This window comes from Amaranthus tricolor, chromosome 8 (genome assembly GCF_026212465.1).
Source record: "Amaranthus tricolor cultivar Red isolate AtriRed21 chromosome 8, ASM2621246v1, whole genome shotgun sequence".
Taxonomy (NCBI): Eukaryota; Viridiplantae; Streptophyta; class Magnoliopsida; order Caryophyllales; family Amaranthaceae; genus Amaranthus; species Amaranthus tricolor.
In genome coordinates this window covers 31016027-31042226 of record NC_080054.1, presented here as the reverse complement: position 1 = coordinate 31042226, position 26200 = coordinate 31016027, and the positions used below count along the sequence as shown (strand labels likewise).

At 31.0% G+C, this 26200-nt stretch overlaps 2 protein-coding genes across 3 annotated transcripts; one reads left to right on the top strand and one right to left on the bottom strand.

Annotated features, from left to right (window-relative positions):
• Window positions 1-282: 282 nt before the first annotated feature.
• Window positions 283-2418, top strand: LOC130820721 (protein JINGUBANG). 2 transcript variants are annotated; one of them, XM_057686213.1, is made up of 2 exons: window positions 283-1500; window positions 1829-2418. In XM_057686213.1, the coding sequence occupies exons 1-2, from the start codon at window positions 324-326 to the stop codon at window positions 1846-1848; spliced, it is 1197 nt and encodes a 398-aa protein (XP_057542196.1). In that variant the 5' UTR covers window positions 283-323; the 3' UTR covers window positions 1849-2418. The 2 variants fall into 2 exon arrangements, with proteins under 2 accessions (XP_057542196.1, XP_057542195.1); XM_057686212.1 differs by having other exon boundaries at window positions 283-1634; window positions 1829-2416.
• A 16861-nt stretch (window positions 2419-19279) lies between these two features.
• Window positions 19280-20616, bottom strand: LOC130821796 (uncharacterized). The gene is made up of 4 exons (XM_057687576.1): window positions 20352-20616; window positions 20067-20192; window positions 19769-19916; window positions 19280-19685 (listed from the first exon to the last, which is right to left on the bottom strand). Exons 1-4 carry the CDS (start codon window positions 20614-20616, stop codon window positions 19280-19282), a joined length of 945 nt encoding a protein of 314 aa, XP_057543559.1.
• Between the last annotated feature and the right edge of the window lie 5584 nt (window positions 20617-26200).

Below are 26200 nucleotides of genomic sequence, written 5' to 3'. Positions count from 1 at the left end.
TTATTTTACACTATTGAAATTTCACAAGCACTAAAAAGATAATAAGAAAAAGGTGGACATGGAAGGACCCATAAAAATGGTTAGTGCTATGTGCGCCTAGCAAAGTTGGACTGAGTCCCCGTACAGTGTCGTATTGCTTACATTCTCAACAGTATCTTGTGGGGTCTCACCTTTTTTGTCAAGTTTCCCCTTTACTCTTTTCCCAAATTTGGCCCATGACCTTAACTTGCTTTCATTCCTCGTCTTTATATACAAGTTTGGGTTTTATCCTTTACCCACCCATCAAACATTCTCTTTCCCTCTAAAAAAATTTGAAGACAAAAATGGGCCTTCTCCATTGTCCACTACCTTGCCATCTACAAGAAGAAAATCAATCATTTGACACACATACCCTTCAATCTGGTTACTCCTCATCCTCATCTTCTTCTTCACTGACTTCACAGCAAAGCCTTCAATCCCTTCCTTCACTCTCTCAATCCCAACAATTTGATCTACAAAATTCAGTACATAGCCAGTGTATCTCAACTCTTAAAGGCCACACCTCCTATGTCTTCTCCCTTGTTCTTTGTGGGAAACATCTCTATAGTGGTTCCTACAACAATGAAATCCGGGTTTGGCCAAGGGAACTGACGGCTAACCATCAGAATCCAATCGAGAATAAAAATATTGTAGCTGTCTCAAATGGTGCAGTCAAGTCCCTGGTAGCATTAGGGGATAAGCTATTCAGCGCCCATCAGGATAATAAAATTCGGGTCTGGAAAATTCATGACAATAACGAAAACCACCCACAGCGATACCAATGTATAAAAACTCTTCCCACAATGAACGACCGTTTCCTAAGGCTATTCTTTACCAAAAACTATGTAGAAGTGCGGAGGAACAAGTCATGTACCTGGGTCCATCACGTTGACACTGTATCGGCACTTGCCTTATCAGGCGATGGATCCCATCTATACTCAGCCTCATGGGATCGGACCTTTAAGGTCTGGCGAACCTCTGATTTCAAGTGCCTAGAATCTGTGACCAAAGCGCATGATGATGCCATCAATGCTCTCACGTTATCTAAAGATGGGTATGTCTACACTGGATCAGCTGATAAGACGATCAAAGTATGGAAGATTAACCAAGGTGAAAAAAAGCACTCACTGGTGGCAACGTTACAGAAGCACAAGTCAGCTGTTAATGCATTAGCTTTAAGCAGTGATGGCTCTGTGCTCTATTCTGGAGCATGTGATCGATCGATAGTAGTATGGGAGAGAGAAGCTGATGGTGCGGGAAACATGGTGGTTGTGGGAGCACTTAGAGGCCACAGCAACGCGATTTTGTGCTTGGCTGTGGTGTTTGATGTGCTTTTCAGTGGGTCAGCTGATAAAACTATCAGGGTATGGAAGAGGTCAAGTGTTGATAAGAGTTATACTTGTTTGGCAGTCTTAGAAGGGCATATGAAACCTGTTAAGTGCTTAACTGCAACTATTGATCCAAACAATAGTCCTGGCTCCGGTACTTCTTTTATAGTGTATAGTGGTAGTTTGGATTGTGATATTAAGGTGTGGCGAATTTGGGTTCCATTTCAGTGAAGGCATTACGTGTGTTGTGTTGTTTTGTATTTGTTGTCGTCAAATGTAAATAGAAGAGTGAGTAAGATATGAATGATTAAACATTAGTTTAGTTCTAAAAGTTAGGTTTTTGCTGATTTGCTGAACACTTCTTTTTTTCTAAACTCCTTATACCGCTTGCTATGTTCATCCAAGAATTCGCAAAGTAGCAGCTTCAACATAAATATTTTTCTTCTAGGTTTTCAATTTATAACTCTTTATTTTCTTTTTAGATTTCAGGAAACGTAACTAGGGTCAGAAGCCAGGATTAAGAAGGGTTAAAGCGGGAAAAAGAAAAGCTTTACAACATGGGTTTTGGTCTTTTGGATACAGGTTTTAAGAAGTTTCTTCAGAGAAACCATTCTCTCATAAAACTTCCAAGAACAGTGCATCTTTGACTATAAGACAACGTTTGATCAATTTATGTGGATGCTTTATTGACGACATGTTTCAAGTATTCAAATCTAGAGGAATTATGATTTTTAATTACACTACAAATATTATCTTTATCGGTATAAATGATTAACATTAAGTTAAAATGTATTCCACAAACGTTTTTCATTACTAGCATAGTGCCAAAAAGTGATAACGGTCACGGCGGTAACGACACGGTGATGTGGTTGTCGTACTGCAAATATCAGTTGTAATCGTGAGAAATCATTTGATTAGGGCTAAAATGCGGTTAATTCACGCCTTGACAGCATGTGTAATATCAAATTTGAGGGCGACGCTGCGACCTTGTTTTGCATAATGATTACTAATACTAACACTGAAGCTCAGAATTCAAAACAGAGTCAGTACACTACTCAGATATTTCTTTTAATTGCAGCTACAGCACAAAAGGCCACAAGAGAAAACAAAATTAGCAAGCTAGACACAAAACACATCAACATTAATTATACAGATGGTTGTAGGGCGATTAAGGGTTTCCTCACGAATCTACCTTTGTCATTGCCTAAAATCATGTTTGAATAGAAATAGTGATGTACGTTCTTTCTTTCTAAATGACAATAAGTATTCCTGCAGCGTATCCGCATTAAACCGTTAACATTAAAGAATACCGCTCAAGCAAGAAAAGAAAATACACATACTTTCCCGCTGATCTGAGTCCTTTGTGGGAAATCCTGAGTTAACTGATACCCATACATACATACATACATGATACATATCAACAGCAAGCAGTCATGAAGATTGGATAAACCTACAACAATATTTCTTTGTCCCAATGACATGAAGTGGATAAACTTGAAATACATAAAAAAATTTAGATTTAATCTCCCAAATAAAAAAATATACATTGTTTGACCGGAAGTAACACTAATTAATTTGAATCATTTAATAAAATCATTTTCTTTATCAGAAGCCAAAGCTACAAGAGATTTGTCATCACTGCAGTAGTCTTTTAAAGACTCAATAGGTTTAGCTTACTCCATTTAATTTGCTAGAGAAGACAACTAACAAGTTTTAGGTCCTTTTCGATGTTAATCATATATAATACTTTCAAAACATAGGCAACACATAAAAAAATTTGAATGGTTCTCCAAATATCTGTAAAGAGCTTAATATAATTTTAGTACTTTAAACTTTGCATATATACTAAATTAATCACAACTATCCTAGAAGGTAGGTAAAAGTCATATCTAAGTACAGTATTTCACAGTATATTTAATTAATTCCTTCTTTGTTTTTCTAATTCATAGTGCAATCACAAAATAAAAAATAACCTAAGGAGACAATGCACAGTTAGATAATTTGCCTATAATTCACTTTTTGAATTTGCAATTCACTCATAAATAGCTCAAATTAGACCATAATACGCTTTTTCAATTCGCAATTAGCAAGGAAATTAGTAAATCATGTGACAGTGAGATAAAAAAAGGCCATTCTGTATCTGATTTAACCACATTGTTTAAGGCTTTATCTTTTCTATAGAGGCAAGAGATCTAAGATGAGAATAAGGAGACAAACATTCAAGATAATCCTAGATTCTCCTCAATGGAAAATAAAGAAAGTTAAGCACCTTCCTAGCTGATTTCACTTTCTTAATGTTAAAATAAGGTTTTATCTTTAAAAACGCAGCCACGTTGAAGAGTGACCACAAGAAGGAAGGTAAAAAGGCAAATCATAAGAAGGTTCTGCTAAAGTTTTGACACTAGAATCGTCTGAATCTAGATTATTACATCCTAATTAATATAAAATGGGAAGAATGGAAAATCCTGATTAAATAATTCTTGCAGGAACCTTGCAACTGGCAAGATCATGATGCGATAAACCACATGCAAAAGGCAAAAAGGATTGCAAAATGAGGTAAAGATTTGGATTGCGTCATTGATTTCTTCAAGAGGCATTATTGAGATTGGGAACTATCACTCCAACTCAAAGAAGACAGTATAGAATGGTGCTCTGAAATAGTCAGCATTGCACTCAAGCACAACAAATTCACCCATATGATAATGCAAATCACAAAGCAAGCTAAATGCAAAGAGAGTATCAACATATCAGTATTCAAATCTATTACTTCTTATAACATATAACCTAGCTCTATCTAGCATATACTCCCTCCGAACCAATTTAGTTGTCCCATTTTCTTATTTGGCAAAGTCTTTTTAGTTGTCCCATTTCTATTTTTGTCAATCTTCTTTTACCTAAATATCCTTAGTTCACATAAGTAATTACGAATATACCCCCATATACCTTACTTACCCAACTACCCTTCACTCCTTATCCTTCACTACTTACCCTTTACAACTTACCCTTTTTAATGGACCCCACCCAATCCTTAATAACCGTGCCCAAGCAAATGGGACATCTAAATTGGTTCGGAGTGAGTATAAGATAAATATTATAACTTTGTGATTATCAGTTTGTAACCCTGAATGAGATATTTTAAATGTCAAAATACACTATTTTATGTAAGCACGACTGACTTCTATCGATTTTGTTCAAAAGCTAAAATCATACTTAATATGAAGCTTATCAACTATCGGCACTACTTTAAACGATTTCTATTGACAATTATTCAACTTTAGTATTCACTATATAAGTCCTTGTTTTTTTTTCATGAAGCAAAGAAGTTTAATAAATCTTAGAAAGATACTTCCATTCTAAAAATACAAGACATAATCAGATTACAGATAGAATCATAAAACCACAACTGTTGTGTGCAAGCTGACATCACAGAAAAATTAACCAGAAGGGCTGATTTCTATTAGTAGAAAAGTACTATATTTTAATTTATAAAATAAAATTGGTCACTTGGACCATTTTGCTACTGAAATGGAAATACTCAGTACAATATGATGCTCATACCAACAACTGATAAATAACCAGCATCAACATGCATTGTCCATTTGCACATGATATTTGCATTCTGCACTAGTGGCCCGTATGAGGTCAGTCAACAAAAATGACTAAGTGTAAGCCAAAAATATAGCAGATATTCCCTTCATAAAAGAGCCCAAAATACCAGAGATGGGGAAAGAAAGAGGAAAGGGCCACAGTTACTAAATGGACTACTTTTTTTGAACATTACTAAATGAACTACTGATGACATCAAAATGTTTTGAGAAAATGTCAAAATAAGCTAATCAAAGTCTAAAACAGCAAGAGAACATATAATTTTGTTATTTCATAGTAAAGTGGACAATAAACTACATTGAAAAATATCATCTCATGTTCAAGCAAACTTTCACTCTGGAAAGCAGGAATCTAGGTGACAATAGCTGTCTTGGCAATTGGCAGATATCATGTAATATTGCAGCAAAATCAGAACTCAAAAACATTTGGCAGTTCATATTATTCACATAAGAAAGACATCACAATTATAGGGTTTTGGTGACGATAAAACTGGTATATGTCATGCATGAAAATTGCAAACCCAAGCAGAAAGCAATAACTACCTATTGTGTTTATAGTTCATAACATTAAGAATTTATAAAAAAATAATAGTCTTTCATTATGAATCTGGTCAAAACCTTTACCAAGGAAAAATATCACACAAACGGAATTTTATTAAACATTCTTTGATATTGAATAGTCTCCATCATTATGCTTTCAAACAACTAATAACAACAAAATGGCCTAAAATTACCCCACAAAATATACAAAATATCAAACTTTGGAAGTGAGACTAACAAACAACATCACTAAAAGAGTGTGACTTGAGGTTTTTCATTTCTTGGTCATGGTATTACATGGCATGTTAATGTAGATGGTTTTGGACTCTCAAAGGTTGGTGTAACAACTTTGTGTAAAACCTTGAGGTTATCTTGATTGGTAAAGAGACCCTCCAAGACTTAGAAAGGTACACATATGCTGGGTATGCAAGGAACAAGAGTAGAGTGTCTTGAAATGGGTTTAGCCTTGGTGATCAAGGCAATAGTACAATACTACAGTTGTTAAGATGCTTTGGGAGCAAATGGGGACTAATAGACTATGTGGAAGCAAGAGCACTTGAGCGAGAAGCTGCCAGGGCCATACTCGAACACAGGCTACATGCTTGAATGAGCAGCATGGTCAGAAGCCCATCAGGGCATTTTGACAGCTACTTTGTGTAATTCATGCCCTTGTTCCCCCTTGCCTATATATATGTTCTAGTGTTGTATGTAAGGTGTAAAACCAAGCCATATGCTTGAGCCTTCCATATCCTCTCCTTACCACACTTATAATTCTCTACTCATGCTTAGCTTTCTCACAACACTCATGTACCCCATTAATGGCGAACCACCTAAAATCATAGTGTTAATATTTACATTAGTTTTTAGTGCTTAAAATCACCGTAATACTTGCAAATAACCTTGTTTCATTAATGCACCTTTAGGCTTCGCTTCCACTCTCGTTAGGCCCCTCCAACAATCACAATCACAATTCTCGTTAGGCCCCTCAAATTTGTAATTTATCATGTTTCTTAAAGTGTACTGATTGATGTAGGTACTCTGTACTCCGTATGTAAGTATTATATCCGACCGAGGGTACAAATTGTCATTGATATGTGAGACTTGTAAGTGTAACCACATAGCAATAAGAGCTTTGCATGATACTAAAACCATATGCAACCATTAAAGTTGATGTTGATGTTGATGTCACGTTCACAAATCATTGCAATTATTCGGATCAAACGAAGGTTAATATGTATAGATTCACACAATACCTCGAAATACTTTTAGGGTTAAAATTTTCACTTTTAACGAATAAATCATAGTTTTACGCTAATCAGGAAGATGAACTAGTAAAATTGCGAAATTACATTACTAATTTGTATAAAACTAATAATTGTGCAAATCATGACCTATTATAAATTACACGAAGAGTTAATGCAGGGCAGCATAATTCAACTAATAACGCAAATTTAAACTACGGGCAATAATTATAATTATTAGGTAAATATTATGAAAATTTTGCAGAAATATAAGGAATTATTAACTTACAGAATGGTTTCTAAAGATGATTCAAGAGCTTTGAGAATTGAATAGGAGAGGATCAGGTGAAACTTGGAAGAACAAAAATTCATGCGACTATCGGCTATCGCAGTTGGCGGGAATTATACAGGGCTTTGTTGTTAGACTAGACCGCAAAGTTGAAAAGTGAAAAATATCGTAATTTTCCAAATCGACTCATTGGCTAATGGGCCTAATTTCCAAGACATCATCATGAACAATTAAAGTAAATTCAAGAGGTAATTATTTTTTTTTAAGTATATGTGCTAATTTTGAGTTTTTAACTTTTTCTTGTTCATAAAAATTTTTTTAAGTCCACGTGCTGGTTTTGAGTTTTTAACTTTTTCTTGTTCATAAATATTTTTTTAAGTCTATGTGCTGATTTTGAGTTTTTAACTTTTTCATATAGTAGACAAAATGTTAAGTTCTTGGTTAAATTTAAATTTTAATTTGACTAAATTTTGAAATATATGGTCAATTAAGATGTTTACGACGTTTGTTTTTTGAGAAACAATGTCATTATGTTGAGTAAAAATAGTGTAAAGTTAACAAATAAAATCTTTCCTTTTGTTTACCATGTGGAAAAATTGGAAGGTCAAAATCATCACGTGGATTAAAAAAAGTTTGTGTACCACGTGGAATAGCCGAAAATTCAGGATTATCGCATGGAATTTTCCAAAATTAAATTAAATGAGCTTTTAAAAAAAATTCAAAATAAATTTTGATAAATTTTAATTTTCAAAATAAGCATTTTCATTTTTGAGTCTAAATCAGAGCTTGTTTATAATTACTAACATCAAATAAGAGAAGAACATGATAAAAGTCAAAAAAATATCACGATTTTATTAGTGTTGCTACAATGATTAAAAGGAAAATAAAGTCATAATTTTTAAAGGAAACAAAATAAATGGAGTAGTTTGCTTTTAAAATTTTTACTTTTTCCTTTTTTTGTCCGTTATTACTAGCATGTTCTTCTCTTGTTAGCTATTAGTAACAACAAACAAACCCTGATATTAAGTTCGAACACAAAACCACTTATTATGAAAATTAAATTTTCAAAACTTATTTTGAGAATTTTTTTTAATATAAGCTCATTTTTTTCATTTTTCACATCATCATCAAGTAATGAACATACTTCATAAATTATAGTTCACGTGTTTTGTAATTAATGTTTAAAAAGTTTGAATTGATATGCTGATTAAGTATTCACAAAATCGAATTCAACCCAAATCACCAAATTTGAAACATGCTCGAATGGCCCTTCACTTAATAAGATAGCATGATGTATTATGCTACTCCCTCTTATTCTCTAAACTTATCTCATTTGATCTTGACACATTTATCAATGCACGTTTTTAATCTTAAATTTCTCTAATTGTGTTCGAGTAAAAATTATAAAAACTTGATATTAATAAAATTTACAATAAGACGAATTAAACAAGATCCCACATGACTATGTTATAACTTATAAATTAAGAAAAAAATCACATAATAAGAGTAATTAATGAATAGTATTGAAAAACCAAATAAAACAAGTAAAGCAAATAGGAGAAAGTATTTTATAAGTGGGGCGAGTCGAGTGTGGCTAGTGCAAGCTTGCTAGGACAACTTGAGCTTATTAAGGGCTTGCCCTAATTGATTGTATTAATGAGAAAATAATAACAAAAAAAGTTTTCAGTTGCATTAACTTATTTGGATCAGAGATACGATTTTCATATGTATGTTATCCTGAAACCAGTAAATATTTATTTTAAGAAGCCTAAAGTAAATAAATCTCTATAAGTTATTATCTTCCACTTCCTCAAAATGAAATCAATTACCTTCATCATTATGTATGGATTTCACTCCATTAAATTACCATACTTAATCAAAATTATGTCATTAGCACAATTTCCTCCTTCAATTGTTCCTTCATAGATTTTTTGGGAAACAATTATCCCTTCATTAAAATCGAGTGGGACTGTAATTAAATTTTTTTCACTAAATTACATTAAACTTTTATTACTATTTTCATTATTTAATGCTATCAACCAAATCAATCATTATTGTTCACCAATTGAAAAAATAATTTCAAACTAAGAAAAGCTTATTTAGAAAATTATCAAATTCATCTCCTTATCATAATGCCTAAATTATACTCATAATTTAATATAAGTGTTATTTTGGTTTATTTATGTTCAGATGTATTTAAAATTAACCCGGCGATTTAACGTTTAGGACCTTGTAACTGAACTCGACTTTAATTAAAATGGAATTATAATTATATAAAATTCAACGTCGACACAAGATTAAATTTTAAACTGACTCAAAACACCTAATTTAAAATCAACTCAATGACTTAAATTAAGACAAAAATAAGCTAAACTCATAGACTCCGTCAACTATTGAATCAATACGAAGTAAATTAAAGAATATAAAATTAAGGTTAGAGTGAGTCGAAACAATTCGAATCAGTCGCAAGCATATGATTCCATCAATAATTGATAATTAACATTTTAAAAAATAAAAGAGCAATTATGCAAGTGTGCATATTGATTGATTCCATTAACTTATAGAAAAATATTTAAATGGGTGCCTTTGAGCAATAATGTACGTATATTTAATCAAATAATGAATTTTGATTGATTTTATTCTAGAATACTACTAGTATAATCTTTCATCATACACATTAGGAGTGTTTAATACTAATTATCATGGGGATGTACAAGATTTTGGCTTACTAAGATGCATCATCTTAATATTATTTAAAAAAAATTAAAAAAATGGGAGTCATCAAATTGATAAAAAAAAATTAATTTTTAAACTTAATCTTTTAATATCATACCACCAATCCATCAAATTTAGTAAATTTCACTTAGTAATACCATAAATCCATCAAACTCAGTAAATTTCACTTAGTAATACAATGTTTATTCCATGTTGCAGATAGTAATATATATACAATTAAGACAAAATTTAATTTTGTTATTAAGATACTTAAAAAGGAATATAATTGGTAGGAATCTATAAAAAGGAGACAAACATGGTTTTTACTTTGTTTTCTAGGTCATGAAGAGGCACTTCACTAATATTTGTGGATTGTCTAATGTACATAAGATATACTCCTTCTATAATGTCAAATGATTCTAATCTTTGTTAAGATCTATATTCTGACAATTAACCACTTGCTTCCATCACCTTGTCTCAATTTTTGTTGTATAGATATATCTTGCATAGATTACACCTACTCCCTCGTCCCTAAAAATTTTGATTTTTAAAAAAAATATAATATTGGTAATAAATGAAGAAAAAAAATATTATGCGGATAAAATTAAAAAATAGTTAAAATAATTAAATGAGATTAAAAGAAAGTTGTGGGATATAGTCAAAAATAAAATGTAAAATTAATAGGACAAATCAAAATTACAATTAATGCAAAATGAGTGGAATGGAAGAAGTACTATTCTATGCCTTTTGAATCATGATATTTTCCGTCATATCATATCATGATCAGTAGCAATTTTAAAGGGGTGGAAAGGAGTAAAATTCAACTATAGTTGTTTTTAATGATAGTGTAGTTTTTTTATTTTTATATTAGCTAACATGTCAAATTAATATGGTTTTTGTTTATGAGCTATTAGAGGTGAAAGAATATTTCATGTGAGGGAATCGAAAGTTTCTATAACAATATTGCAAAAGAAATTTTAGGGGAATGGAAACAAAAGATATAGCTAGCTAAGATTTTAGGATATATAATTATATATGAACAGTTTGGTAAGGTTGACAATGGAACCACAAGTATTATGACTTGAATATAAAGTTATAATAATTTGTAAAACTATAATGTACTATAATTTTATTAATTACCTTATTTAATTAACTTTTTAAGATTATTCTCATATATAATTTTTTTTATTTACAATAATTAGTATAGATATAAGAAAACACCATGTCTAAGAGAATACTCCTTTGTCCTCTTAGGATTGAAGCAAAGAGATAATTGACATTTTTTAATGAAAAAGTGGATATTTGGTAATAAATGATTGAGATAATAATTGCGGGGATGAGATTAAAACAAAAATCGCTTAAATGAGATTTAAAAAATGGTGTGCAAATGTCTAAAAATAGAACTAATGTAAAATAAGAGGTACAGTACAAAATAGAAAATAATGTTAAATAAAAGAGATGAAAGGAGTATATAAGAGAGTTCTCTTAAATAATATTGATTAATTAATATAATTAGTATCCCTTGACTTATATTTTATGGCCTGGCATAGGTTAGATGAATCAATACTTAATTAATACACATTGAATAATGCTCAATTCAAACAATCTCAATACACCTACATGTATATTAATTAACGTGTAATAACTAAATATATTTAATGAAACTTTCTTAGGTAAATGAAGATCATAACCCATTATTTTAATATTGATGAAACAAAATATATACATAAAAATTTTGTCAAACATCATCACTAATATAATTATAATATAATGGATGCAAAACAACTATATATATTCTTGTATTTAACCCTCTTCCTTAATCAAAGGTTGAATTAATATTCATGTGTAGGTAAGCAAATAAAAAAAACATTATTGGAATCCTAATTACATACTATAATATATATATATATATATATATATATATATATATATATATATATATATATATATATATATATATATATATATATATATATATATATATATATATATATATATATATATATATATATAACATTAGTCATCATAATAGAAGCCTTGCCTTGCAATCCATCAATCATGCATGATCATGATATTTGTGAATTATTTTCGTTAACAATCACTCAAGTAAAAGTTTATTAGATGTTCGAAATAATTTTAAAATATATTATATAATTTATCACCTTTTTTAGGAAGAGAGCGCTCTTTCAGTTAAAAGCGTAGCAATCTGATCATATGATACTTAAAACTTATTATATATTTTTTGGGATCATATGCGGTCAAACATGTTAAATATGTTCAGAACCTCCCATTCTAGCTACAATGAAATTATTGCTCATTCATTTTTCATTGTAGAAATAAAAATAATAAAATATGAGATATATATAAACAATACTAATACGTATTCCTAATAAATAAAAAATAATACTAAATTTTCAAATAAATTAACCAGCTCTAGGAGAGCTTTTGATAACATCAAAATCTAGGCTAAGCCCTAATTGAAGATCTAAAGATTTACACCTTTGTTTTATAACACCCCTATTTTCCGAACTAACATGTGTAACTGTAAACTGTTGAAAACCAGCCGTTTGATGACGATTATCTTGATCAAACGGTCCAAAACAAATCTGGGATTCTTCATAAAACCCAAAATGATGATCATCTGCTGGTGCACAATAAGAAGGATCAAAATACCACAGAGAATTATTACCTGTAGTAGAACAAGTATTTTTAAGGCTTTGATGATAAGGTTGTAAGTAAAAACTTATACTTGCTTTTCTTGCTTGTATTTGAAGCTTCTTCTTCTTCACCCTTTCTTTTTTATGGGCATTTTGATGACCACCTAATGCTTGAGAATTTCCAAATTCTTTATAACAATATTCACATAAAAATTTCCTTTTTTGTTCTACCTCAATATTATTTTTATTTTTATTAATATTATTGGAAGAATTAGAATGATTTGTATATTTTTTGATTTTTTTGTGATTTTTGTTAGGATCAAGCTCAAACCCAAATAATTTAAGGGTTTTTTCTACACAAAATGAACTATTTTCCATTTTTTTAAAATTGAACAAGGAAGAAAATAAAGGGTGAAAAGTAGTTGTTTTTTATTTTTGGTTTATGGTGTATTGTATATGGGAGCTTAATTTAGTTCGGGTTCCTTTATATAGTAGTATACTTAAAGAGGTTTTGAGTGACGATGCGTTGCATCTCAAGCAACTTCATCCCTTTAGTTATTTTTTATATCATCAATAGCAAGGGTCATATTTAAAGCAAGATTAGTGCCAAAGTTTAATGATTAATTCTAAGAATTATTTTATTAGTTATATATTTGTTATATAAACCAAAACAAATCAATAAGAGAAATTCTTATATATTATTCTATTGTTGATAATAAAATTAGCTTCAGATGATGATTAAGGTATTAAAATATATACATATGGTATTTAATAAATTGATAACGTACAATAGGTTATATATATTTTTTGATTTTATTTGTTAGGGTATCCTGAGGTAATTACTAATTATAATTATTAATTAGCTTAATAACGACCTCTTGTTGAGTTGATTTTTTATATAGTATCAGAGTCATCGTGATTAAAGGTCGTAATGAATTTAATTCTTATTCACTTCTTAATGTTTTAAGTATAATATTTAACGTTGCATATGAAGAATTGCATTTATACTTGTAACCCAAAGAGTTTTTATGTGTCTTAAAAGGGTTTGTATTTGAGTATATAATATAGGGTAGAATTATGAAAATCAGGAAGGTGGAAAATAAAATATTAAGATAGGGGAAACTCACTAATTATGCAGGCAAATGGTGGGATTTGTTTCAAACAAAGAAAAAAAAAATGTAACTTTTGTATAAATTTAAAATACTAGATACACCGCTAACTTTCACTATCAAATGGGATTCAGTTGGTTAATTTAATTATATAATTAATAGACAAGAATTATGGCTGATTACCATTATGAATAGATTAACCTTATAATTTTAGGACAATGAAGAATAAACTAAACTAATATTCCATATTTAAATATGTGAGAATGGGACTAAAATAATGGTATACTTGGTAAAAGTCAAAGAAAGATGGGGATGTAATCATCCTGATTATAGGTAAAGGTTCCTGGCCTAGTCTGTAACAAATCTAGCATAATGTGTGTACTTAACCATGTACATAAATTAACTAGATTTTTCTTGACCAACTAACTATTAGCTAGTGGAGCCATTATATATATAATGTCATCTACGAATAAGCTTATCATGTAATTTAATCTACGTTTGATTAACTAATGAAAGTATTTTAATCAACTATGTACCACTTTAATTTGTTCTTTTGTCCCATCCACTTAACTTAAAAATAATATAATTTAAATTTTTTATAATTATAGAAGGTTTGATTATTCAACATTATATTTCGAGTTAATAAGCTACCACACCTAAAAACGGAAGGATAATTAATGCTCCTATAGATGGTGTAATTGTAAATCAAATATTTATCATAAGAAAGCAAAAGTTTTCAACGTTAACTTATGATTTTCGATTAATCAACATTTTATTGATGAAATTACGTGCAATGATCAAGGATCTAGACCATATACTGTTAGTGCAAGTGTCAGTTCTCTTAGCTTGGAAGATAATTTTGATCATCACATAGCCCACTCAAGGTCTTGCGCATTGGAAGATGAAGATGGGTGTTCAAGGAAATATGAGGGGTTAAGGTTTGGAGCACTCCATGAGGTTATCAAGGATGTGTAAATGGTGTGCGTTGAACAAGGCAAAAAGGTGCACGAGAAGACTTTGGTTCATGCCTTGAACGAGCCAAGAGGAAGGAAGAAAGGTACCTTGAATGAGACGCAAGTGATGATTTGGAGGCCTATATAAGGGACTAAATCGGACATTCTGCTTTGGTTGATACTTGGGGGGAAAGTCGTCTACTAGTCCTAAATTTTATTTCCCTGATTTGGAGGCCTATATAAAGGACTAAATCGGCACTTGGAATGTGTGGGAGGCTAATACATATATAACAACTAGGGTTTAGTGCCAAGATAGTTTCTTCTTTGTATTAGAGTGTATTGAGGGTTGGGTCATTAATTTAATGTTGATTAATTAATAATATCAATCATTGTTTGAGGGAGAGGTATCCAAAATACCTCACAAAACATACTAGTGTTCTTGTTCATGCTTCTGTTGTTTTATTTTGTATAATCTGTTTTTCTTAGCTTAGTTTCCTCTGAGTTGTAAAGCCTTTCATTTCATATTCATATGATATGTTATCAATAACTTATTTTTTATTACCTCAATGTCATTAAAGTGGTTTGATTTGACTGAGTAGAGATGGATCACCAACAATTTTATGACAATCACTCATATCTTTGTACAATACATAGGAGTGCGTTTGGAAAATGGATTTTCAATAGGTTATTTGGTTTGGTTTTGGATTTTGACTTTTAAGTTGGTTAAATAGTAAAAAAACAATTATAAATGACTTTAAGTCATCGCAAAAGTTGACATTTAAGCCAAAATAAAAAAGACTACAATGAATATCTTTTCATTGATTTTTGGCTAGCTTTTTAACTCATTTTTTCTCCAATAAACGACTCATATCTAACAACCTATTTTTGCTAAATATTTCTATAACAACTAATTTAATAGGCAATGACTAACAAAAAAAATCAATATTATTGGTTGATCAAATAAGCCAACATCCATATAACTAACTAACAATTACTTGCCAAGCATCTCCTTAGTGAATATTCTGGATTCACCATTAACAAGTAAAAACATCTGATAAGAACCCTATTAAAAAAAATAATTTAAAAATAAAAGTAGCCTATTGAATATATGTTTATTATCTTGACCATGTTGGGAGAAAAAGCTCTTAGAAGAACACAGTACTTGCTACAACAAGAAATATTAAGAAGTGGGTGATGATACTAGCGTTATACTTTTAACTAGGGTGTTCATTAGTGGGTTCGGCATTTGGGGTATCTTCATTAACAGTCTGTGTCCTGATTCAATTTATTCGGGTATCCTGATTTTAATTATCCGAATAAGTCGGGTCGGAACATCGGGTACCCGATTTTGTAGGGCATAATTGATTTAGCAAAATTTCTGGAATTTAATTACAATATTTGGGCAGAAATTTTTTACAAAGCTCTTGTTTTCCTAATCGCACAAAAATATAAATTGAGTTACAACACATATTAACCAAATCAAGATCCCAAAAAAAGTTATGAAATAAATAGCCTCAATAATAAAATTTTTTGTTGGTGTTTAATAGGCAAAAGGTTTATCCTGCTGTTTGCATGTCAAAGTATGTCATAAAATTTTGCTAATTCGTGAAGGTTTGAATGTAACTCAGATGTCAAAAAGTATTCTGACGTTATTTTGTTTCTTTTTAAGCGAGTCACTGGGTACCCGCTTAAATAAATTTTCGGCCCATGACCCGACCCGATTAAGACGGATCGGATACTCGATCCGTACTTTACATTTTTTTAAGAAATTAATCCGCCATTAATATTGCAGGTTAGCGAGTCGGGTTTTTTTGAACAGCCCTACTTTTAACAATTAAATTAACATATGGAAGGTCTTCTTTAACATCTAAACATATCTTCTTAAAAGAGGCAAAACCCGTATTCAATATGTTCTATTTTAATTAAATATAATTTACTTATTTTTTTAACATTATTTATCAATCGTTTTTAATTTATATTTCAATCTCAATTTATAAATACAACATGATTAAGTTGGATATTATTTAATTAGTCTGGATTTCATTCTCAAACTAATCAAACTTTTCATAAGATTGAAATAGCTCATTGATAAGTATGTAAAATCAAATTCAAGATTTAATAAGAATAAGAGGGAATATGTATATAAGTGAACCGAGTCATTAATAATTATTTTGTCCATTTTAATTTACTTTTTGCAAGCATTTAAAGCAAAATTTAAGTTTTAATGTCTCTAAGCATGCATCATAAAAATTGTAATAATCACGTATTAAAAAACTTTACAACAAAACGAATTTAATAAGATATTACATGAATATATTGTATCACCAATATATACTTCAAGAATCCAATTGAAATTTGTTTTTTAAAGTTAAAAAAAATTTAAAGTTGACAAACAAAAAGGACTAAAAAATATATTTTTATTAGCTTTATTATGAACTTGAAGTTATTTAGATCATGTTGTTTATAATATTGTCTCTTTTGATGCGATCTAATCTTTGATTGGTGGAAAGAGTCCACCAATAGGTTTTCTATATCATCAATTCCCACTTTTTTTGTTTGTTTGATTTATAAAATATTAAATATAGTTTTTTAATTGTTTTTCTTCTTCCTATCTCCTTCATCTAATCTTTTCAATCATATTCAAATTACTTTCTTGCTTTTGGGAGAAGAATTTCAACTTATAATAGTATATTGTGTTGTCATAATTGAGCAAGTTTCATTATCTTGACATGTGGAAGAATATTAGGGTTTTGTCCCTTCCAATTATAATATTTTCAAAGTAATCATATACAAAATTCTTTAGGATCATATATAAAATAAACTAAAAGTAAAAACATTTACTGATAAATAAATATTAATTATCTCGTTGTTGGTATAATTTTCTTTTAAGTTATTTCTATAGAAATGAGTTTAATGCTTATTTAGAGTCCTAACTCCTAAGCATATATAGAGTAGTTTTTCTATTTGATTATACTTGTTTTATAGACTTTTAAAAAATCTAATGCATGTTTTATAGACTTTAAAAAAATTTAATGCATTAATTTGATTATTTATTTATTGAATTATAAATAGCTAAAAATTATAAAAAGTTAATATTATAAAAGCATACGTATACGATTAGACGATTAATTCAAACAAGATTTCAGTTGACTCAATTTTTTTGCACGTTAGCTGCAATAATTTAGTAAAATAAGCTTGAATGATGAATAGTGACAACAATCGTCATGTGACAATTATTTGATAGAAAACACGAAGTATATATATACTTTGTAATTTAAGCAACAAATTTGCGGGATATACTGGTTATAAGTTGCCGTTGTCTTTTCTTCTTAACATCCTGTTCATAATTTTTTTCTATGTGCGGGATATACCGAGTTAGATGATGAGGATGAAACAACAAATTTATATTAAAAAGATTGGATAAATATGTTGGCTAGTGGATGGGTTTGTTGATTGATTGAAATAAATAAATATATACTCTAATCAAATTTGCCTTGGTAATATAACTAGAGGATCCTAATTAGATAACCCCACTAGAAAAGCCAAATGAAATTTCCATTAATTTATATTTCCTTTCAATTTCAATACCTTTATTCTAGACAATTCTTGTCACAATAAATTGTACCATAATTGACCATGTTAACTTATAGCCTAGTACTTTAATAAACAAAAATCATATGATACTTCTACGAAGAAACAATAAATTTTGTCCTAATAAGGTTAGCAATTAGTACTTTCCAAATCTACTATGCAAAAGAAGCACAAATCCAACGATCTTGAAGAGTAAAATCAAGTCTATTACAACTAATTAATCTCAATTAAAAAAACCAACACAAATAATTTTAAGTACAAACACAAATCTCTTCAACTTGGTTATGTATCAGGTCGATCATTTGATTCATCCACTATCATCATATTCAGTACATTTCACTCGTAGAAATTATGATTAGAATTTAAAGAGGATTGGAAGACGGTAGACCATACCCATATCAAAGGTATAACGAGATTGCAACCAATAAGACTCTCGGGTCGAGAGGGTCAATTATTTAATCAAAAATCTTATTAATATTCAATAAAATAGCATATGACACAATATAATAATAACCGAGTTGATTCAATATAGATACGAAAACAAATATTCAATCCATTATTATGTACTAATATTTTAGATTGGCCCATAAAAAAGTTGGTGCCTTGGTGGATATATAAAGAATATCTGGCTAAAAGAGAAAGGAAAAAAAGCATTACATTGGTAGGCAGGTGCCGCGTATATGCCAATGACAAAAATTTAATTATTCTTTAATGATAATTAAAGAAAGATCATTAGAGTTTCACTAATGAGATTTTAGGAATAAGACTTTTGTCTTTATTGTTATATGGTACTAGTATGGGACCCGTGCAATGTACGGATTTTTTAGCTTAAACATCCATTAAAAATAAGATTTTAAAAATAACAGGGCAAATAGGTATTAATATAATTAAGTTCATTTTTTTTATTTAAAGTGTAATGATCAATATGTGACTAAATTTAAAAGAGAATAGAATATGAAAAATTATTCAAGTTATATATTACATGAAATTTAGTAATATAATAATAACAAAAACATTAAATGCGTGAAATGTAGATAAATTATAAGTAACAATATAGAGGGTTTAAAACACCTCTTTGTAGACAACATTCTCTGTGCGATGACATACTTCACTATCCTTATCACATATGAAAATTTTCAAACTTTTTTTACTAGTCACTCTAGACACTGCGACATAAAATTGTCCATGACTAAAAACTGGCTTAGATAAGAACAAACCAACATGGGATAGTGACTACCCTTGACTCTTATTAATCGTCATCGCAAAGCACAAGGACACAGGAAATTGTCTTCTTTGTAGAGCAACTGGGATATTAGAATTATCCGTCGGTGTAAGTGTAATCCTTGGAATGAATACCTTGTAACCAATGTTTGATCCGAATATTACAGTTGCTTGTAAAATTCGGTAACCAAGATGATCAACTAATATACGTGTACCGTTGCAGAAGCCTGCTGACTGATCCATATTTCTGAGCATCATAATTGGATCACTAACTTTTAACAGTAAATTATGATTTGGAACTCCAAATGCACGTATTGAGTTGAGAAATTCAATTGAAAATGCATCGTCATTGCCATCATAATTACTGTCAGATTTATCGATTGAATCCCAACTCAAGTACGTTCTCTCCTCTCCTCTCCTGGAAAAAGTGACAATACATGTTCGTTGACCTTATCAACAATCTCGTTTGTTGGTGCTAGTATTGCTCTCTCTTTAAAATACGAATTATCAGTTGAACCCTCACGAATTCCAGGATATATGCAATCAACAATTGCAGCTATTGGATCAAATGCTTCTTTTATTAATAAATCTTCAGGTATATCGATAGTAGCTTCTCCATCGTTAGGTCCTCCAATCTTTCCATCACCAACTTTGAGAAGCCAATCAGCAAACTCTCAAAGCTCCTCAACATTGGCTAATCCCGATCATAATCTCATGTTCTTTGTAAGTCGTAACACCCTGCAATCATTCCAAATCTTTGAAAAGTTGAGTGCTGTGAATACAATGTCTTGTCTTGTACCTTTTGGGATTACCGACAAAACTTGCCTAAAATCACCACCAAAGACAACAACCTTGCCTCCAAAAATTAATTCAGATGGTTGACCATTTCGACAACGAATTACATCGCGTAAACTTCTTTCTAAAGCTTCAAAGCAATGTTTGTGAGTCATTGGAGCCTCATCCCAAATGATAAACTTGGTTTTTTTAATGAGTTTTGCTAAATGACTATTAGGTTCTATGCCTCTGCACATTGAATCTTCAGTGACCTAAAGGGGTATCCCAAATCTTGAGTGTGTAGTCCTACCCTTAGGACTTAACAAAGACGCTATGTCACTTGATGCAACAGGTAGAACAATTTCACCTTTTGATCTTAGACTTGCACATAATATATTCCACATAAATGTTTTCCCAGTCCCACCCTGTCTATATAGAAAAAATACACCTCCTTGTCCTCTTTCGATGGTTGTAGTAATTTCATTGTATACTAGGGCTTGCTCTTCGGTCATCAATGGAAGTAATGCATGTAGCTCAGCTTTTAAAGATTCCTCGTCATAATTAAGCTCCTCCATATTAGCTTATTACTTCCATCTCTGATGATAATATAATTTGGGCACATCTCATGACATATATTCATAAAAGAACTTTCATTGTTTCCAAGCATCTCCTTAATATCTCTTAGGGCATAATTCCTTAATTGATGATCCGTAAGGTTCAAATCTGGTACATATTCAGTTAAATTTGATAAATTATATAGAATATAATGATAATATGATCAAATGCTAAGAAATTAATAATTGTAATTACTCATATAGTAAAATTACCTGGCATTTTTTTGTCTATTTAGCATATCTTTAGACAATAATCTCCATATGTTATCCCACACGTATTCTGGTTTAGAAATACTACCGGACAACAACAACATTGCAACACGTATTCCTTATCATCATTGAGAAGGCCCATTGAATAGCAAGTGTCCTTAAAGGTTGGATGTATTACCCCATTGACGGTTCTAATGTCCTCAAATGATGTCGGCCCCTCACAAAGTTGAGCAATGTTCTCAGGTAGTATCGTTCACCACAACCCGGTGCAACATGATATAGTCTGCCTATTGAGAATCCTCTTTTTCTTGGAGTCCACACTTTTTGTTTTTTCTTCCATACGTAACTTTCAGGGAATTCACCGTATAGAAGATTTTTAGCATTTTCGTATCGTTTATTGCACTCTATCCAAGACATGAACATTGATCTCTCACTCATGGGCCTAGACATGACATCATCAACTGTATCGTCATCATTAAACACAATAGTGTGTTCATCGGGCAAGTGGAAACTCAACCTCTCTACCGATGGAGTCCGATAATGTATATCAAATCCTAAGATGCGCCATGAAGCTTCACTTGTGGAAACATATTTGTAATTGAAGTACTCCTGAATTACATCAACATCTTGTTCGTTTTCCCCTTCTCCTCGCGTTCTACACAAACCTGTTGTAATCCTATCTTGTCCTTTGTTGATGTATTTGAATAGGTATTTAATCGCTCGAGATTGGTTACACTATTCGACATTGATATGTGCCCTGTATTTCCGAAGCAATGAAGGATTGTATGGGACAACATATCTATTGTCTAGTTCAATGTTACCTTTGACTACAGTTGCACCATTATCCATTCTCTTGTAGCAGGGATAACCATCTCCATCGATATATGTTTCATCATTAAACCTCTTAGGAAAAAGCTTTGAACACTTCTTGTCTTGTATGCAAGGTGATTTTGGGTTTGAAGATCCACATGGCCCATGAATCATTAAATCTGAAACTATGCATACAATGAAGGGTTTTCTTCCTTATTAGGCAACTCAGCAGATATAAATTTATCAATATCAACTGGATTTTAGAGCTTATCATCTCGGGTGAGCCATAAAACTATATATGCATGTGGAAGACCTCTCTTTTGGAATTCAATACTATACACCATTGAAAAAAAAAGACAATTGTTGATATATTATTATAATGAGTATAACTTTAAAAATTAAAAGGTATAATTATATAGTAAAGATTATATGAACCTATAATTGCTCTTCCAAAAATATTTTCCCTCTTCAGATATTTAACCAATAAATCTAACTTTATTCTAAACACTCGAGACATTATATCTGGTCGATCTTCTTGTCGAAGATCTTTGGACTGAAGAAAACTCACTATCTCTAGCCATTTTGGATTACTGGTAAATGTAATAAATACATCTAGAAACCCATATGTCTTGCATATACCCATAGCATCATGATATACCTCAGTCATAAAATGTGGACTCCCCGGATATGTAGATGGTAATATTATACGTCTACCAGCTATGTTTGATGTACCATCAGATATTGACACAACACCTTGAAGATTTATACATTTTTCAGCCCTTAAAACATTTTGGTTCCTTCGTATGAAATGAAGCCTTTTAGACTCTATCATTGTCCACCCATCGACCAAAAACTGATGGAATAATTTATTGGAGCGTAGTATTGTGTCACCTTCGTCTTGTCTATCCATTATTCGATAAGAAAACCATTCCCTCATTACTAACCTTACCTGCTTCTTTACATTAGTCTGGTTACGTTCAGTCGTTAGAACAACCACATCCAATTGAACCCCCTTATGAGATATATCTAATCTATACTCATCCTCTCCACGGGGAAACAATAACGGATATTGAAGTGCAAGATAGCATGGATAAAGCTCACTAATATGTTACAATCTACCGTCCCGAACTTCAACAATTATGTCTCGCTCTTTGGAAACAACACCTATGTTCCTAACAATTAAAGCTGCAACTTCAGATACAGATGGGAGATTATGAGTCCTTCCATCTTGACTTCATTTATTGATGGGCTTTAACCAAATATCAATACTTTCAAAATGACTTATGTTATCACACGCCATCCTCCATGTCTGTACATAAGGATTTGTATCGTCTAATAGATTTTTTTAAATCCTCAACAATTGAATCATCAAAGTCTTCTTGACTACCTGAGCTGAAATGACAACTTCAACGCGTAAGTAAAGACAATTGAAACTTATTAAGGTTATAGTATTTTTAATATTATAATAATATTTGATGACAAAAAATTCTATTTAGTTAACAGCCTTTTTTCTGTTTGATATCTCGTTTTCAGTATCAACATATAATTGTTGGAATTTTGCTGAATTTGACCCATCCGGAAGTAAGCTACCAATTCTATGACATGTTTGCACTCGCACACGAAACACGTATGGCCCACGACTCATATTCATGGTTTTATCCATTTGTCCACCCATTGAGGTAAACGAAAACATCGTGTTGTACCCTCTTATTCGCTCCATAAAATGTTTACTTTGTATGTCTTGACCATGCAAAAGGGATGAAAGCAACCAAGGGGGTTCTTGAATATTTGGAAGTGCGATCTTTCCTTTTCTAAAGCATAATGAAAAAATGGGTGCATTATTGGTTTCTCGCTTCTCTACCCTTTCAAGGCTCCACATATTTGCACCACATTCTTCACACATAAACGATTGATCTCCTATATCCATATATCCTGTAATCAAAATATCCATATATACTGTATAAATTAAAGGCATAGTGTAAATGTTTTATAGTTTAAATATAATGCTTAAAAGGAATTAAGCTATTTAAAATGATCACTATCCTTCAATAGGAACTTCTTCATCAACATCTATAATAAATAAAACTAAAATAGTTATATTATTATACAATAATTATTAATAATTAAAGTAAGTCAACAATTACTTAAAAGACAATAATATAATAATTATTATAATACCTGCTATATCTTGTTCAATAATCTCGTCAACATGGGGCATCTTTGTCACAACTACAATATTTTCAAAAAAAATTTATTTAATAATTTTTATTATGATAAATAAATTTTAAAATACTCATTTGTTCACTTGTGTTTGTCCAAAAAATTAAAAAGGCAATGTTTTTGTGTTTTTTTAATGTAAACTCATTCCATTATATTCTTGTTATATATTTTCATTTTGAGATTCATGATTTGTTTATGAAATTGTGTAAGAAGTAACATAGAAAAATATACAAAATATTATAAATTAAGATAACTTATTAAAATGTAACACTTGAATTAACTTTAACTGAAATACAAACCATTTGTGACATCACTCAAAGGTCTCCGCAGTGTCAAACTCGTACTCGTCACATTCTGTGATGAAGATTGATCTGGGGTCATAGTAAATTTAAATTAGACCATGATTTTAGACAATTATATATTTAACAATAAATCAATTCACGATTCAAATTTAAATTGCACGTAAATAACTAATCAAATAATATTGGAATAACTGAGTTTTTGATTCGCTTAATTCGTATATACTCTTTTCTAATGGATCTTGCTAACTTTGACTTCTCCCGAATTTGCTCTATTAATAAGATTGAATTCTCTTAAAAAACCAAAAAAAAAAAAAATTCAACTTCGGACTTAAACATAAATCTTTAGAAAATAATGCCGAGTAAATAACTAACAATTGGTCATATTTAATTGACTTGTCGTGTGTTCGTTTGCTTACATGGTCTTCCTCTTTGACGTTTAGGTGGATTTGGATAATCCATTCGAACTAAAAGTTTGATATTTCATTTCATATAAATATAAAAATAACAAATAAATAAATAAATAAATAATATATATAAAAGTAATTACACAATTTGATAAGGTGAGACATTTAAATTTCAAATACATACCATTTGTGACGTCATTAAATAGCATACGCGGTGTCATACTCATGCTCATTCCTCTATGGGGCGACTATTGATCGAGCTTTTGCAAATCCTATTTGGCTTAATATCTTTCCAAAAGCTTTGGCTCGTAATTTTGTCTCCTCAACATCTGATCACCTACCAATTCTTTGCACCTCGATGGCATAATGATAAAGTTGGGTCGTAGAACAAATAAAAGATTCAGATTTGAGGATTTTTGGCTGCGTGAAGATGATTGTGAAATAGTTATAGCTGATGACCGGAAAGGGGAGGTTTCAAATGGAGTGCTTGGACGTATCAATAAAGTTTCCACTCATTTAAAACATTAGAGTGATTCAATTTTTGGTGATTTAAGAAGAAAACTTGAAAAGGAGCAGCTTAAGCTAGAGAAATAACGCAATATCCCTAAGGAACAACGTGATCCCAATGAGTATCGAGATCAATGTGCTCTTGTTAATAAGATTCTTCAAGAGGAAAGTATGTTTTGGAGAAGAAGATCGAGGGATACAGTAGTGAGGGATAATGATCGAAACACCCGATATTTTCATCAAAATGCGAGTATGCGAAGAAGGAAGAACAGATTGATTGGGTTACAACTCAAATGGATTTATGCAAGAGGATTCACACGATATGGAGAAAATTGTGATGGATTATTTTAAAAATCTTTTCAAATCGGTAGGTGATAGGAATATGGATGATGTCTTAGATGCCATTGAGACCACTCTTGGGGAGCAAGATATTGAGATTCTCTCACGAGACTTTACGGGTGAAGAGGTTCAAGCTGCTCTTTTTCAAATGCACCCAAATAAGGCGCCAGGTCCGAATGGTATGTCTCCTTCCTTTTTTCAAAACTTTTGGCAAATTGTTGGTAATGATATAATTGAGTGTTGTTTAAACTTCCTTAATCATGGTGTCATGCCGAAGGATTTTAATGTCACTGATATTGCTTTGATCCCTAAATGCACAAATCCAGAGCGCATGACTTATTTGAGACCTATTAGCTTATGTAATGTGGTTTATAAAATCATGTCTAAGTGTCTCGCTAATAGAATAAAGCCGTTGTTGCATTCTTTAATTTATGATCAACAAAGTGCATTCATTCCTGGGAGACTCATTACAGATAATATACTTATGGCTTATGAAACTTTAAATTGCTTGAGAAAAAATAAAAGTGAAAACAATGGGACTATGGCGATAAAGCTCGATATGAGCAAGGCTTATGATCAAGTGGAATGAGATTTTTTGGAGGGTGTTATGAGAAGAATGGGCTTTCCAGTGCATTGGATAAATTTAGTCATGACGTGTGTAACAACTGTTAGTTTTAATGTTTGTGTAAATGGTAATTTAGTATGTCCGATTGTTCCGAATAGGGGTTTGAGACAAGGGGATCCACTGTTTCC